Source organism: Brassica rapa, chromosome A09, assembly GCF_000309985.2.
Source record: "Brassica rapa cultivar Chiifu-401-42 chromosome A09, CAAS_Brap_v3.01, whole genome shotgun sequence".
NCBI classification, from domain to species: domain Eukaryota; kingdom Viridiplantae; phylum Streptophyta; class Magnoliopsida; order Brassicales; family Brassicaceae; genus Brassica; species Brassica rapa.
Window position 1 is genome coordinate 13,317,580 of NC_024803.2, and position 13,215 is coordinate 13,330,794.

Genomic DNA, 13,215 nt, shown 5'->3' on the forward strand with positions numbered 1-13,215 from the left:
ATGTGGACAGAGTGAGGTTAGTTTATCTGTCCATTATACAATCATTCCTCATGGCTAAGGATTGGAAAGTGTATATCCCTCAAGAATACATCCGCCCTTGGTGATGGATTTTGAGAAATTGAGGATGTATCCTTGGGGTCTTCGCGCTTATGATGAGCTGATTGCATCAATACTCAGAGCAAGAGAAGATGTGCATACGAAGAACAGCTACGTGTTGGATGGATTCTCATATGCGTTTCAGATATGGATTATGGAGGCAATTCCAGACATTGGTTCTATAGTGGGTAAAAAAATAAAAAAAAACGTGAAGAAAATGAGATGTAGGAATTGGAAAGGTAGTGGTAAAGTATCCTACCAAGATATCACCAGCCTAGAGTCCCACTTTGATAAGGTAACTGTTATTTCTTCTTTAAATATTGAGTTCAATAAATGTTCAATGTAAGCTTAGTGTTTTGTTTGTTCTTGCAGGGAGAGCTGTTCACATTTATATCATCTACTGGTGATTTCGATGTGATTGCTGATACTGAGTTCCTTAGGGAAGATGAAAAGAAGGACGAAAGAGTTGGTCGTATTGTTGAATTGATCAATGCGAAACAAGACTGGACGCATTTCGATTGGGAAGTTGAGTCTTTGCCTGCACATATGGACCTTTCTGATTCAGAACAAGATGAACTGGCTGATGTTGCAGAAGAACCGTCAGAACAAGAGGAACCGACTGTAGTTGCAGGGGAACCGGCTGTTACTGCGAAAAGAGGCATGCGCAAGCTAATTGATCCTGGTGCCGAGTCTCGAAAGAAACAACTGCTTTGTCAACGTGCGGCTGAACACAACAGTGGTGTCTCTAGTGAAATGAAGACCTTCATTGAAGGTTTGTTCACCGCTTCTTTCAACTCTTTTAAGGAAGTGGTGCAGAAGGACATACATGAGCGTTTTGACAACGTTGCCAATGAGGTGTCTCAACTCAAGGAACAAGTCTCTCAGCTTAAGGGTCTATCGGAAACAGTGGGAAAAGGCAACACATCTGAGATTCTCTCTCCTTCAGCAACAATTGGAAAAGACCAAGGACCATCATCTCATAGTACGGGTCCTCCCGCAGCAAAGGGAAAAGGCAAGGCATCTGCAAATGTCGATCCTCCTCCGGTTCGTCGTAGCCCTCGGCCAGTAAGAGAGGTAACCAAAAAATGAAGCTCTGTGTATTTTGCTATGTCGACTCTTTTGATGTAATGTCCTTGTATTGTAATATGTAATATATCGGCTTGTATGAACTAATGATGATGACTTGTGGGATTGACTATTTTGTAATGTACTTTTCTATATTTTGCTATGGACTGTCCTTTTAGTATTAATGTTATGCTTGTTTTTATTAACAGGATGTTCAAACTGATGAAAATGAAATGATGGATTTTTTGAAGAATTTGACCAAATCAGCGAGATGTGTAGATAAGGGGACCCAAGACTCTTTACAAGAAGCCATGGGAAACCTTTCTCAAGCATCTCATGTTAAAGGTTTTGATCCTTCACAACATCTGGATGGTAATGAACCAGCTGACTTTGCCACTCCACTGTCTTCGTTTAAGCCTGCGGATTGGAGACCACCTACTCTGAAAGACGTGGACTCACTTGAGGACCGGATACATGATCCCGATTACTCACTAGTGTTTGTCCCTGAGGCATTATGGGGCAAACTTGTTGACTGGACCAAAACTTTCAAGTAAGTTGATATTTTTAATTTTTTTTAACAATTCTACCATTTTGATACTGAATTTTGTAATGCAGAGAACTAAAAATTGGACCATCTATGCTCACAAATGAGTTAGTAACTCGTGTCGTCGGACCTTCAGAGTGGCTCCTGAATAAGGTCAGTTATTACCTTGTTCCTTTTTATTTTGTGTACACAAACTTACAGTCTTTTATCAAATTATGCAGGAAATTGATGGTATGATGTGGTTATTCACTGATAGGACTTCCTTGCGGCGATGGTTTCCAAATAAAGTAGCCTTCGTGACATGCTTGTTCAGTAATCAAATTACGAACTCTTACAACGAGTATAAGAAGGACAAGAAGAAATTCAAAGTGGGCGGACTGCTACAACAGTACGGCATTGGCGAACTTCCAGCACACGGACGAACAAGACTAATGTGGGATCTTGATGTTAACCGCATGTATGTCCCCCTAAATGTTGGTAAGCACTGGATCTCTATGTGCGTCAACTTTGTTACTCGGTCGATAGAGGTCTTTGACTGTGAGGGACTGAGACACCCCGGTGCAGTGGAGCCATTTGCAGTTCTCATCCCTAGAATTGTCAAAGCCATTCAGTCTTCTAAGAGTCGACAGTATCAAGTCAAGCAGTATACCGTCTCCTACGTCTCAATGCCCTTCTTATTGAACAAAAGTAGCAGTGACTGTGGAGTATATGCCTTGAAGCACATTGAATGCCATCTTCTAGGCTTGGACTTTTCCCTGGTGAATGATAACAACATTCGTGAAGCGCGGCAGAAGATTGCTTATGACCTATGGGAAGCTGCTATTGATCATGTCCTTATTGAAAGGATGGCAAAATTCACTCCCCCGAAGACAATTTCAAGTGCTCTAGTGGAACTTGAATAAAATTCTTTCTGTTATGACTTGTGTAGGAAGTATATTGTTATTTGGTGATTTTATTTGACTCTTTTAGTTACCATTTTACTCCTTTAGTTACTACCTTATTTCACTGTTTTATTTGACTCTTGAAGTAGCTTTCTCTTTACTTTTTAGGTGACAATATGAAACCCTATCTATACCCTAAATGATTGATATGCGATGTCCTAATTCTTATCAAAACATAACCGAAATCTAAACCTATCTATACCCTAAATGGCATTAAAGTAGGACAAACTATATTAAACCTTATACCTTGTACGACACTAAAGAAGACAAACGATTTCAAACCCTATACCCTAAATGACACTAAAATACCACAATCTATTTGGTGCCAAAATTTATCAACACAATCATTAGTAATCTGAAAAATTCATAATAATCAAAACAAATCTTTATAATGAAAACACATACAAATTGACCATATGTGCCCATCCGATTAGAAACATTGTAAACCCTAATTATATTCCTTATATAAGATCATAAAGCGGCCACAAACACTACATCTTGCGGTGTTTTTTTCTCCTACTTGTTCTTAAAAAATCTCTCCTCAAAAGAGAATGACGAACACGAAATACCATGGAGCGATCCCTACCAGATGCTGGTGTGGAAAGAAGATTGTCACTTATGTTTCAAAAACGGAAGAGAACCCATACAGACGATTCTTCAGATGTGAGATTGGTTTACAGGTAAATCTGATAATTCATTACTTCATATTCTTCTATATGTCAATTGATTTGTTTTGTGTTTTGAAACAGAGAAAAAAAGAAAATCATATTTTTAAGTGGGTGGACGAGGCTCTGCTTGATGAGATTGAAAGGATGTCTGAGCATCAGGCGAGAGTTGCTGAGGAAATTGAAGATCTGAGAATTTCCATGAAGAAGACAGTGCATGAAGAAGTTATGAACCATAAGCATTCGCTTGATGTAGGTTGCGTAGGAACCCTTTTCAGTTTGTTATGTCTCTGGTCCAAATGTGATTGATATTGTAATGGTTCTCTGATTCAAGTTACATTTTCAAATATTGAACCAATCTGATTTCCAGTTTTATTGTCGTGTTATGAACAACGTTATCAAACAAACCTAATTTTCATAGTCTCTGAAACATAGTATCCTAAAAAACGTGAAACATAACTTGCATAAATCAAGATGAATAAAGCTTGCGTAAACAGAACTTGCATAAAGTCTGAAACATAGTAACCCAAATCACATGTTCTCCTATCGTGCATGAAACGAACTGAGTATCCTATATTGCTCGATCACATGTTCTCCTATCGTGCCCTCGAATCCCACATCGGCTACATTTGCGACCTTTAGAGCCTTGATTTCCTTGTGACGAACGGATCTTATCTTCGACTGTCTCGTATCTGTGTTTCTTTCTTCTACCTGCAGCTCGTCTAGACTCTGGAGGAAGGACTTTCGTCTGCTCCACGTGAGATGGAACAGTCCAAGCATCTTCAGGGACACCAATAGGATTTATGCTTTCTTCATAAGCCGTGCGCCATGACGCAGTAGTGTATATGTCGTCTGTGAGTGTGTGTGCTTGTATTCCAACACTGAAGCCTGCTTTTATGGCGTGCCTGCATGGGATTTTCATCAGATCAAACTTCCCACAAGAACACGTGCGTCTGACCAAGTCAACCATGCAGTCAAAAGTGTCACCTTGAACCAAAAACCTGTCATCGCTAATCGGGAAGACCTTAAACTTTTTACCCTTCTCAATCTTTCTGTCTATCTTCTTCTCCACAGCAATGGTCAGTGGCTTTGAGTGCTTAGAACTTAAAGTTCTACGTTGGAAAAACCATCGAGTCATCATTTCCCTAATGCTGTCCATTAGAGGTATTACTGGAAACTCTCTAGGCGTACGCAAAGCAGAATTTATCGACTCCGCAGGGTTAGTAGTGTTGATATCATACCTGTAACCCGGGAATTGACAACGAGCCCACTTCCTCACATCAGCTTCTATTAGATAATTTCCAATTTCAGGACTAATAGAGTAAATAGCAGTGAACAGCTTACGAAAATCAGCAGCTCGATAAGCTTTAGAAGCCTTTGCAACCAAACCAGCCACACCTTTCCCACTAAAATATGTTACGACATTATTCAGCAAGTGGTGAATGCAAATTCCGTGATGAGCTTGCGGGTACACGTTAGCAATAGCTTTAGCAATCGAGGAATTCCTATCAGACACAAAAGCTAAACTATGCTCGTCAGCAATGACCGCATTAAGTTGTCTCATAAACCAGTTCCACGCAAGGTCATTCTCTGAGTCGACAACTCCAAATGCAATAAAATATAAATTAGAGTTTCCATCTAATGCAGTAGCAACCAGTAATACCCCTTTGTATTTGCTCTTCAAGAACGTCCCATCCACAACAATAACTTTCCGAATTGCAACATAGAAACCGCGAAGACTCTGACCAAAGGAGATGAAGAGGAATCTGAATCGCCCTTCAGAATCCCTTTCATAAGACGTGTGTGACCCTGGATTAGCTTCCCTCATCATGTGCAAGTATTTGGGAATTTTTTCATAGCCTTCCTCTGGAAGGCCTTTCACTTTGTTGATTGCATACTCACGTGCATCCCATGCCAAAGAATAGGATATCTCAAGTCCATGTTCTGAACGCATATACTGGACTATATCATTAGATCTCGGCCCTTCTTTAGCAGTTTCATACATATGCATAACCAGAGTACCAATTGTTTTTGCTGAAGCTGTCCGAACAGAACCCTTCCTTTTGGATGCAGCACATGAATGATGAGGTACATACTTTTTGATGATAAAATAAGATGAACCAGGTAACCCCTTTGCACGAACACGCCAGCTGCAATCATCATCTGCGCAACGAATGTACCACATTTTTTTATCCGACTTGACAAACTTATAGTCGAAATTATGTTTCATTGCACATATTTCGAATGCTGCCTTCAAAAGCGTTTTCGAAATAAAATGTTGACCCTCCTTCACAAAATCCACCAAAGAAAATCGCACATCATTTCCATTGGTCTTCTCTTTGTCACACCATTCAACCTCTTCTTGTGAATCCATGGTTTAGATAGGAAAAAATTAGAGAAGAAGAAAAAAAAAAAAAAGAAATCGTGAGACAACGATGAAGAAGACCACAATTTAGGAAAAATAACAATTAAAAAAGGAAAACAAAATATTTAAAAGATTTAGAGAATATTTCATAACCGTTTTTACCAAGATTTCCGGATTTAGTTTACTAACCGTTATAGAACTTGCATTCTACCAATTTAGAAAATAGAATAATAAATAGGATGTTATATACTACTATAGTAGATATAAAGACATGTTGTAGATTGTATTTTCTTGCGTGGTTTATAATAAGGAAGGATTTAGATTTTATTTTCTAGCGCGGTTGATGAGATGACATTGTTTAGTGTTTTAAATCTACCAGAAATATAGAGCATAGAGGAAATCGTGAACTTCATATTCTGCCTTACTAGTTGTATACGTTTCCGTTATAATATGCAGCCTACATGCCTTAGAACATTGTGTTTCTTTCAGATTACGTATTCTAAACCGCCGTAGATGGCAGATATGGTTAACTAGCACATTTAGCCAATTTTTCAAATTATTATGTAAACATCTTTTGATGTCAAAAATATTTTTCTCACATGCACATGCTTATCTACATTAAGTTAACTATTTTTCCATATTTTTTTCCTTTGTAAAAAAAATCTTATGAATTTTTATATACAAAAAGGGTAGTCACTGTCCAAATGTGTGAAAAGTTAATTTAGTTCTAGGGGGACAATACTTTAGAGATTTAGTTCCATATTGGCAAATTTCCCTATTTTTAACTGAAACTTCCTTAATTTTCGGAAAAACTGTTATTTTATCCGTAAAAGGCACCTTCTACACTGGTAGAACCATGATAAAAATTCTGACTACAATTTCTACTTTTTGTATATGTTCGTGTTAAGTTTAGATTTCACATACCCGGAATTTTAGAATAATTCAAAAAGTAGAAACTTCATTCAAAAGAAAAGTAGCGATCTTTACAATTAGTAGAATTCACATTACCCATATTTAGAATTTTAATTATTTTTAGATTGTTTATTCTAAAAAAGTAGATGGACTTGTTTATTCTGAAATTCATTTTTTACTAACTTATTTTCCGTAGAAGACGAATTCTACTTTTAGTGGAACGTAATTTTAAAATTTTATTTATCAATTTTTTGAACCAAAAAAATGTGTTTGTGTATATAGGTATTTTATTAATTTTTTATATTTTAAATATTTTTTGGATTCATAAAACTATTTATTTCATTAAATTTAAGAAATGAAAAAGGTAAAAAGGAGAATAAATGGACAAATATGGTTTTATATCATAGGGACAACTATTATGTTTTTTTTTGTTCTGTTTTGGCAATTTTTTCAAAAAATTAATAGCAGTGGACGAAACATAAAATAGAGACTTTTAAAAAAATTCTCAGCTTTTTGTATTGCATTTCCTTAAACTGAAGCAAAAGAAATTTGTGGTATTCAAAGAAAAAAAAATTAAAAAGATGGGCCTTAATGTTAAACTAGGTTTTGTCAATGGAAAAATTGAGAATGGTGAAGCTTAAAATAAATTTTGGTGTCTTTTTGTATTTAAAATGGGTTTATCATGGACCCTTTTGTTATAATTTCACTAACTAATTAAAAAATTAACAAACTAAAATGGGTTTCTGTAGCTATAAAATAAATGTCAATTGTTTTTTTTGTCAATTAGGCTTCAAGATGGAAATGAATGTCAATTGTTTTTTTTGTCAATGAAGTAATTTGTTCATATTTACACCTCATTAAAATTAAATCCACTTAACATTGGTAATTATGTAACAATAGTTCAGATTTAACTTAAGTTTATATTCAAAGATGGTGTGCCCAGGATTGTCAAAAGATTCGGTAATTAGGTTAAAATGATTTAGTTTCTTACGATATGGAATACATCTTGGGAATCAGCCAAAAATGACATAAAACTTGATTTTAAATGCAAAAATATATTTCAATTTTAATCAGATGCAAAATTAACTCAAAACACTAATGAAATTTTGACCAATCATTTATGACCAAACAAAAAATTAATATGCATTTTTACGAATATAAGCTCTCGAAATATTTTGTAGTTTTGTAAGTAAGACTTCTTGGATATCTTCTCATATAATATATATTAAAAATAATTTGTAAATTTTCTAAAATAATATTTTGATGGGAGAAAATTGAAATCATATAATTATAAACATTTGTAAATTATAGAAATTAAGATATGGTAAAATTGAATTGTTTCCAACATAGATTAGTGAATGTAGTGTGTCATGGTATTTTTTGGTTTAGAGTTTGGTAACATATGTTGTAGTGTGTTTGTATTTTAAGATTAGTAGAAGCTTAACTTTTTTTTTTTGAAAAGTTAAAATTTGACCTGTTTTTAGTTTTGTGTATATTAAACATTTTTAAAGTTGATTTTAAGTTTAATGAAATGATTTAGTTAGTTATTTGAGTTTAGGGTTTTTAAACTAGTATATTTAAGTCTTGTAGAAAATAGTATATTTAGGGGTTAGAAGTCTTCTTGTATATTTTATGTTAGAATATATAGGAACCGAACCTTAAATTTTACCAAATACATTAAACCTAACCCGATTATTTACGAGAGATATAAATAGTATTTTTCATTTTTTGTTGATAAAAGCAAGAAACTATAGCCGTTTCTCTTCATATCGCCAATTATAATTTTAACATATTTAAAATATTTGTTCAAAGTTATTTTTAATAAATATTCTTTTGAAAATATAGAAAACTAAATTTAGTTAAAATACATTTATATTTAAATTTTGGTTTGTCAAAGTTAACATGATTTTATTCGTCAAAGCAAAAAATCTAACTTACACTTCTATACATATACGGTCTAATGGAACCAAATCGTTTTAAGTTGTTTTTCTTAACACTGGGTATTCATTACACTATATAGGCAAAGAAAATTATATAAGAACATCAAATCCATTAAAAAAAAAACTGATACTAGTCAAAGAGGAAGCAATACTCGAGAATAAAGAAAAGCAACAGGATAAGGTTTCCACAAAGAGGATTCAATTCACGAGAAAGAGATTAGGATACCCAGGGGCTACACTACGTTAGGTAAGGCCATAAGGGTGGGCAGCTGCCAACCATGGACTTTTAAAATCAGTGTATTTGTGTACAAATTTTTACTAATGTCCCGGTTAATAATCGAAATTTATAAATATATTTAATAGTGTTGTATATGTCTGCCCTAGATAAAAATTACTGCTTGATCCGCCACTGGGGATGCCGTGTCTAGAGACCACACGGTACTTGTGAGAAGGTGCCAAAAACCATGACACATATACAATAGCCGGTGGGAGCCGCATTTGATTATGCCTTGATCATGTCTTGCAACTTGCGTGGACCATTGCAGCGACATACGACTAGTAACAATGGTTACCAGTGACAGGTTCTGCTATTTCGATAGATACCTTGTCACTTTCGGGACGTGTGAGCCCTAAGTGTAACCCCTTGTCTCTAGCATTTCCATTCAATCATAACAACAATCTCATTTCGGTTTAATATTTAATTTATTCAAAAGAAACATCTTACATTTTGTTTAATTTTAATAGAAAATCGAATAAAATAATTATGAAGTCTTCAATATTTTACATTTAGTTCCACTCGCATCCACAAATTCTAACAACTGTATTTAAACCACTCATGCCCTTAGTCCTAAAATAAATGTCACAAAGACCTAAGTGAATACAATAAATCGGAAAATGGTAAGAAGAAAGTACTGAATACATTACCTCTTGCACCACGCTCAAGATCATAAATTCGCCTTTTCTTGGATTTGAAATCCAAATCTCCTTGTTAAAAAACATTAACCAATCCTTAGTCAAACAATTTGATTAAGGGCTTACACCGAATATGTTTTCTGTTATTGATTATAGTTTTATATAGAAGAGTAAATTGGCTCAAAATACATAAAACATCTTATGTTTTATACAAATGTGGCGGTATAAAACATAAACACTAACTACGCTAAGAGATGTACAAAACGAATATAAAAGCCCAAATTGTAAAGGACTGAAGCCCAAGATATGTGTTAGACAAGACTACTGGTGTGTAACACAATGATAGTCCACTCGAACCAAACTTTAACAAATTGAGAACGAGAACAAGCTTTCGATTACGATTCTAGTGCAGTAAAGCTGATCAAGGAACTGGGAACTAATTAAAAACAACTTGTCTGACTCATAAGAAGCAACGCTTCAAATTTTAGGTAAAACAAAGTGCTAAATGCTTGCCTTAACTTTATTTTATTTTATTTTTTACGGCAAACGGCTATTCTATTACTCAAACTTGAGGTGGTTTGGGGAGCCAGACCGGAATAGAACAACCAATAAAACATAAGGATCTATGAAAAGAACGTGCATTCCTAGCTAAAGAGTCAGCAATCTCATTCTGCGTCCTTGGAAAGTAGCTGATGTTGAAGTCCGAAAAACATAACCGAAGAGTTTGAATGATTTCCAGCTCAGTTGAGAAGTTGGATCAATCTTGTGGTTGCTCTAACATTGCAATCAAATCTTTGCAGTCCGTCCCAAACCTCTGACAGGTCGAGTGTTGAATCATACTCTCCATTGCCCACTTTAGCGCTTCCAGTTCCGAGTGTAGAGCTGTCTCCCTCCTCTGCAAGTTCCTTGACCCCATGAGCTGTATCTTCCCCAATGTATCCTTCCAAACCCATCATATTCCACTAAACTTAGCTGTGGAGGTCCATGAACCATCCACAATACAAATATTATTCAAACTTAAGGCTTGTGTTTCTTCATTAGTTTGTACATTTGGCAGATTCGGTATAGTATCTCTTGTATTATACCAAGCTTGGCACTCTCCCTCTGCATACCTAACTAGCTCCAGTGGGTCTGATTTCTTATAGTTTATTCTAATTTGATATTCTTGAGCTTCAGTTTTGAACCAGCATAGGCGGGATACTCTGTTCATGTCTGAAGAAATTATTTGGATCAACCTTTGTTTTAACCTTCACCAACCTTTCGAAATTTCCTTTGAAGTAACTAGCTCCCCAGACTTGAGCTTGGTTGATGGTCGACTTACAGCCCTTTTTGTTCTATCCAAGGTCTAGATCACGGTAGTTCACGTAGGCTTGTCGTGGATTCGCCGAGACATAAGGAGTCATGAAACTGTAGAGATCTCTGATCCATTTGATGTGCCTGCTTGCTCTCCTGTCACTGAGGCCAATTCGTTACGTACTGAATCTTGAATATGACTCCTTTCCTATGCGGAAAATGGATCTGTGATTCAAGGATTTTCGCCATCATTCCTCCGTAAGGATTCCACATCATCATCGGATTATCTTCTTTAAGCAACTTCTTGAAGATCCCTTTAAGCCCTGACTCAGGAATAGGCTTCTTCATGAAATCGGATTTGGCTTTGAAGTTGTTCTTCGGGAAAGGAGATTTCCCTTGAAGCAATACCTTGGTAGGACTGCGGCTCGCGAATCCAGAGATGTAAACAATGGAATCAAGCCAGCTCATTTCGGTACAATCTTTCGGCGTTAGATCTAGCTTCGGAAAGCTCTTGTTCATAACTTTCTTCAACATGCCTTTGTTGCCAAGAAACACAGCGTTATATGACGTCATGGCGGTCTTGCTTCCGTTGTTTGCAGATACGTTGAAGATCACCCGGATGAATAGCTTGTCGACAAGCTTGTCCGCGACCATTTGCCACTTTGAAAGAATCTTGTTTCCAGGGTCTTGTTGTAACGTTTTGGTGACGGTGAAGACGGTTACCGTCTTAGGAACAGGAACAAGCTTGATCTTCCATTCTAGAATTATCCCGAAACTGCGTCCAGCGCCTCCTCGAATCGCCCAAAACGTATCCTCGCCCATCGCTTTTCGGTCGAGTATTTTACCGTTGGCGTCGACGATCTTTGCGTCTAGAACGTTATCTGCACCGAGACCGTATTTCCTCATCATGGAACCATATGCACCGCCGGTTACGTGCCCGCCTATTCCTAAACTGGAGCACAAACCGGCCGGAAAACCATGTACTCTGCTCTTCTCTGCAATCCTACAGGTAACAAAAAAAGTTTCTTGATCAAATATACAGTCAAAAGATAGATCCTAGCGTCACAATTCCATTTTTGACTAAATTTCGGAATAAACTGCTCTTTAGATGCGATAATTTCTTAGTAATCTTTCTATAATAGCGAAAATTTATTTGCTGTCTTTTTATTTACCTGTAACCGTAGCACTGTCTTTAATATTAATGTTGACTTTTCTCAGCTTGGACAGGTCCATCACTATAAAAGGTTTTTCGATCTCCGAGACATAAGACAAGCCTTCGTAGTCGTGACCGCCGCTTCTGACGCGCACATGAGTTCCAAGTTTCTTGGAACAGATGATGGAAGCTTGGACGTGAGACTCGTGGAGCGGTTTGAATATGAATCCCGGTTTAGGCATGGACTTTGTCAAGTACCTGAGATTCTGAGCTGTCGACTGAAGGACTTCGCTGAACATGGAAACGTTTTTGGCAGGAGCGAAAAACGTACTTTCGAGTGGGAAAGAAACATGAATTGATCTTGGAGGGAAGCTGAAGAAGTTGTTGGTGTTATGGTGTAGAATGAGAAATATAAGGCGAAAATCAAAAGAAAAGAAAATGCAGGGGATGGTTTTGAAATTCCCATTTCTCTCTTTAAGGAAGCTCTGCTCTATTGTTTGATCCCAATCTGCAAAAATTTAGTCTATAACTATATGTATTTTGACAATATTTTTTAAAGCAATGTCATTTTTAAGATGAAAAGACATTTTTTTAGGATGAAAAGTTACAACTTTTGACATTGAGAAATATACATATTTACACATTTTGATAACTTATTTTTAACAAATGCAATTTTTAGGACCACAAGACACATTTTTGTACATTTAAAAAAAAAAATTTAACCAATGCAACTCTTAGATGAAAAGAACATTATTAAGAAAATATAAATTTATACACTTTTATAAATATGTTATTTAAATAATGAAACTTTTAAAATGAAAAGATACATTTTTATAGTGAAAAGACACAACCTTTAACATTAATTTGGATTTCTATTATTCATAGACAGGAAATGACTATTTATTTAAATATGTATATTTTCTACTAGTTTTATAAGTTATATTTAAACATATATGTGTATATATATATATATGTATATATATTTTAATAAATTTCAGTTTTATTTTATTTTCATTCAGATATGTTAAATTGGTAAAAATCAATATGTTAATTTACTTAATGAGCCGATAAATTTAAATAAAATTCTAGTCAACTCATTATATATCAACTAAAAATATATTTGATTAGTATTGTTTTAGATTTATATTTTTAGGGCACACTTTCAAATAATTTAATAATATATATATGTGTATATATAACAACTTTTTAGAAACATAAATAAAAAGTCAATTATTACTATATTTTTTTTAAATTGAAAAAAATAAAATTTTAAAATAAATTTACACTAATGGCTGATATATAAGTTATTAATTATTACCTTATTTATAA

General features: G+C 35.3%; 1 protein-coding gene and 1 pseudogene across 1 annotated transcript; both read right to left on the reverse strand.

The window, feature by feature from the left end:
• Nucleotides 1-3,882: 3,882 nt before the first annotated feature.
• On the reverse strand, nt 3,883-5,685 carry LOC108869645. Its single transcript, XM_018654345.2, has one exon. The coding sequence runs from the start codon at nt 5,683-5,685 to the stop codon at nt 3,883-3,885; it is 1,803 nt and encodes a 600-aa protein (XP_018509861.2).
• Nucleotides 5,686-9,858: 4,173 nt separating this feature from the next.
• On the reverse strand, nt 9,859-13,090 carry LOC103839180 (annotated as a pseudogene).
• Nucleotides 13,091-13,215: the final 125 nt, after the last annotated feature.

Excerpts from the sequence above, each read along its gene's own strand:
- LOC108869645 (XM_018654345.2), bottom strand. The coding sequence starts at position 5,685 with ATGGATTCACAAGAAGAGGTTGAATGGTGTGACAAAGAGAAGACCAAT.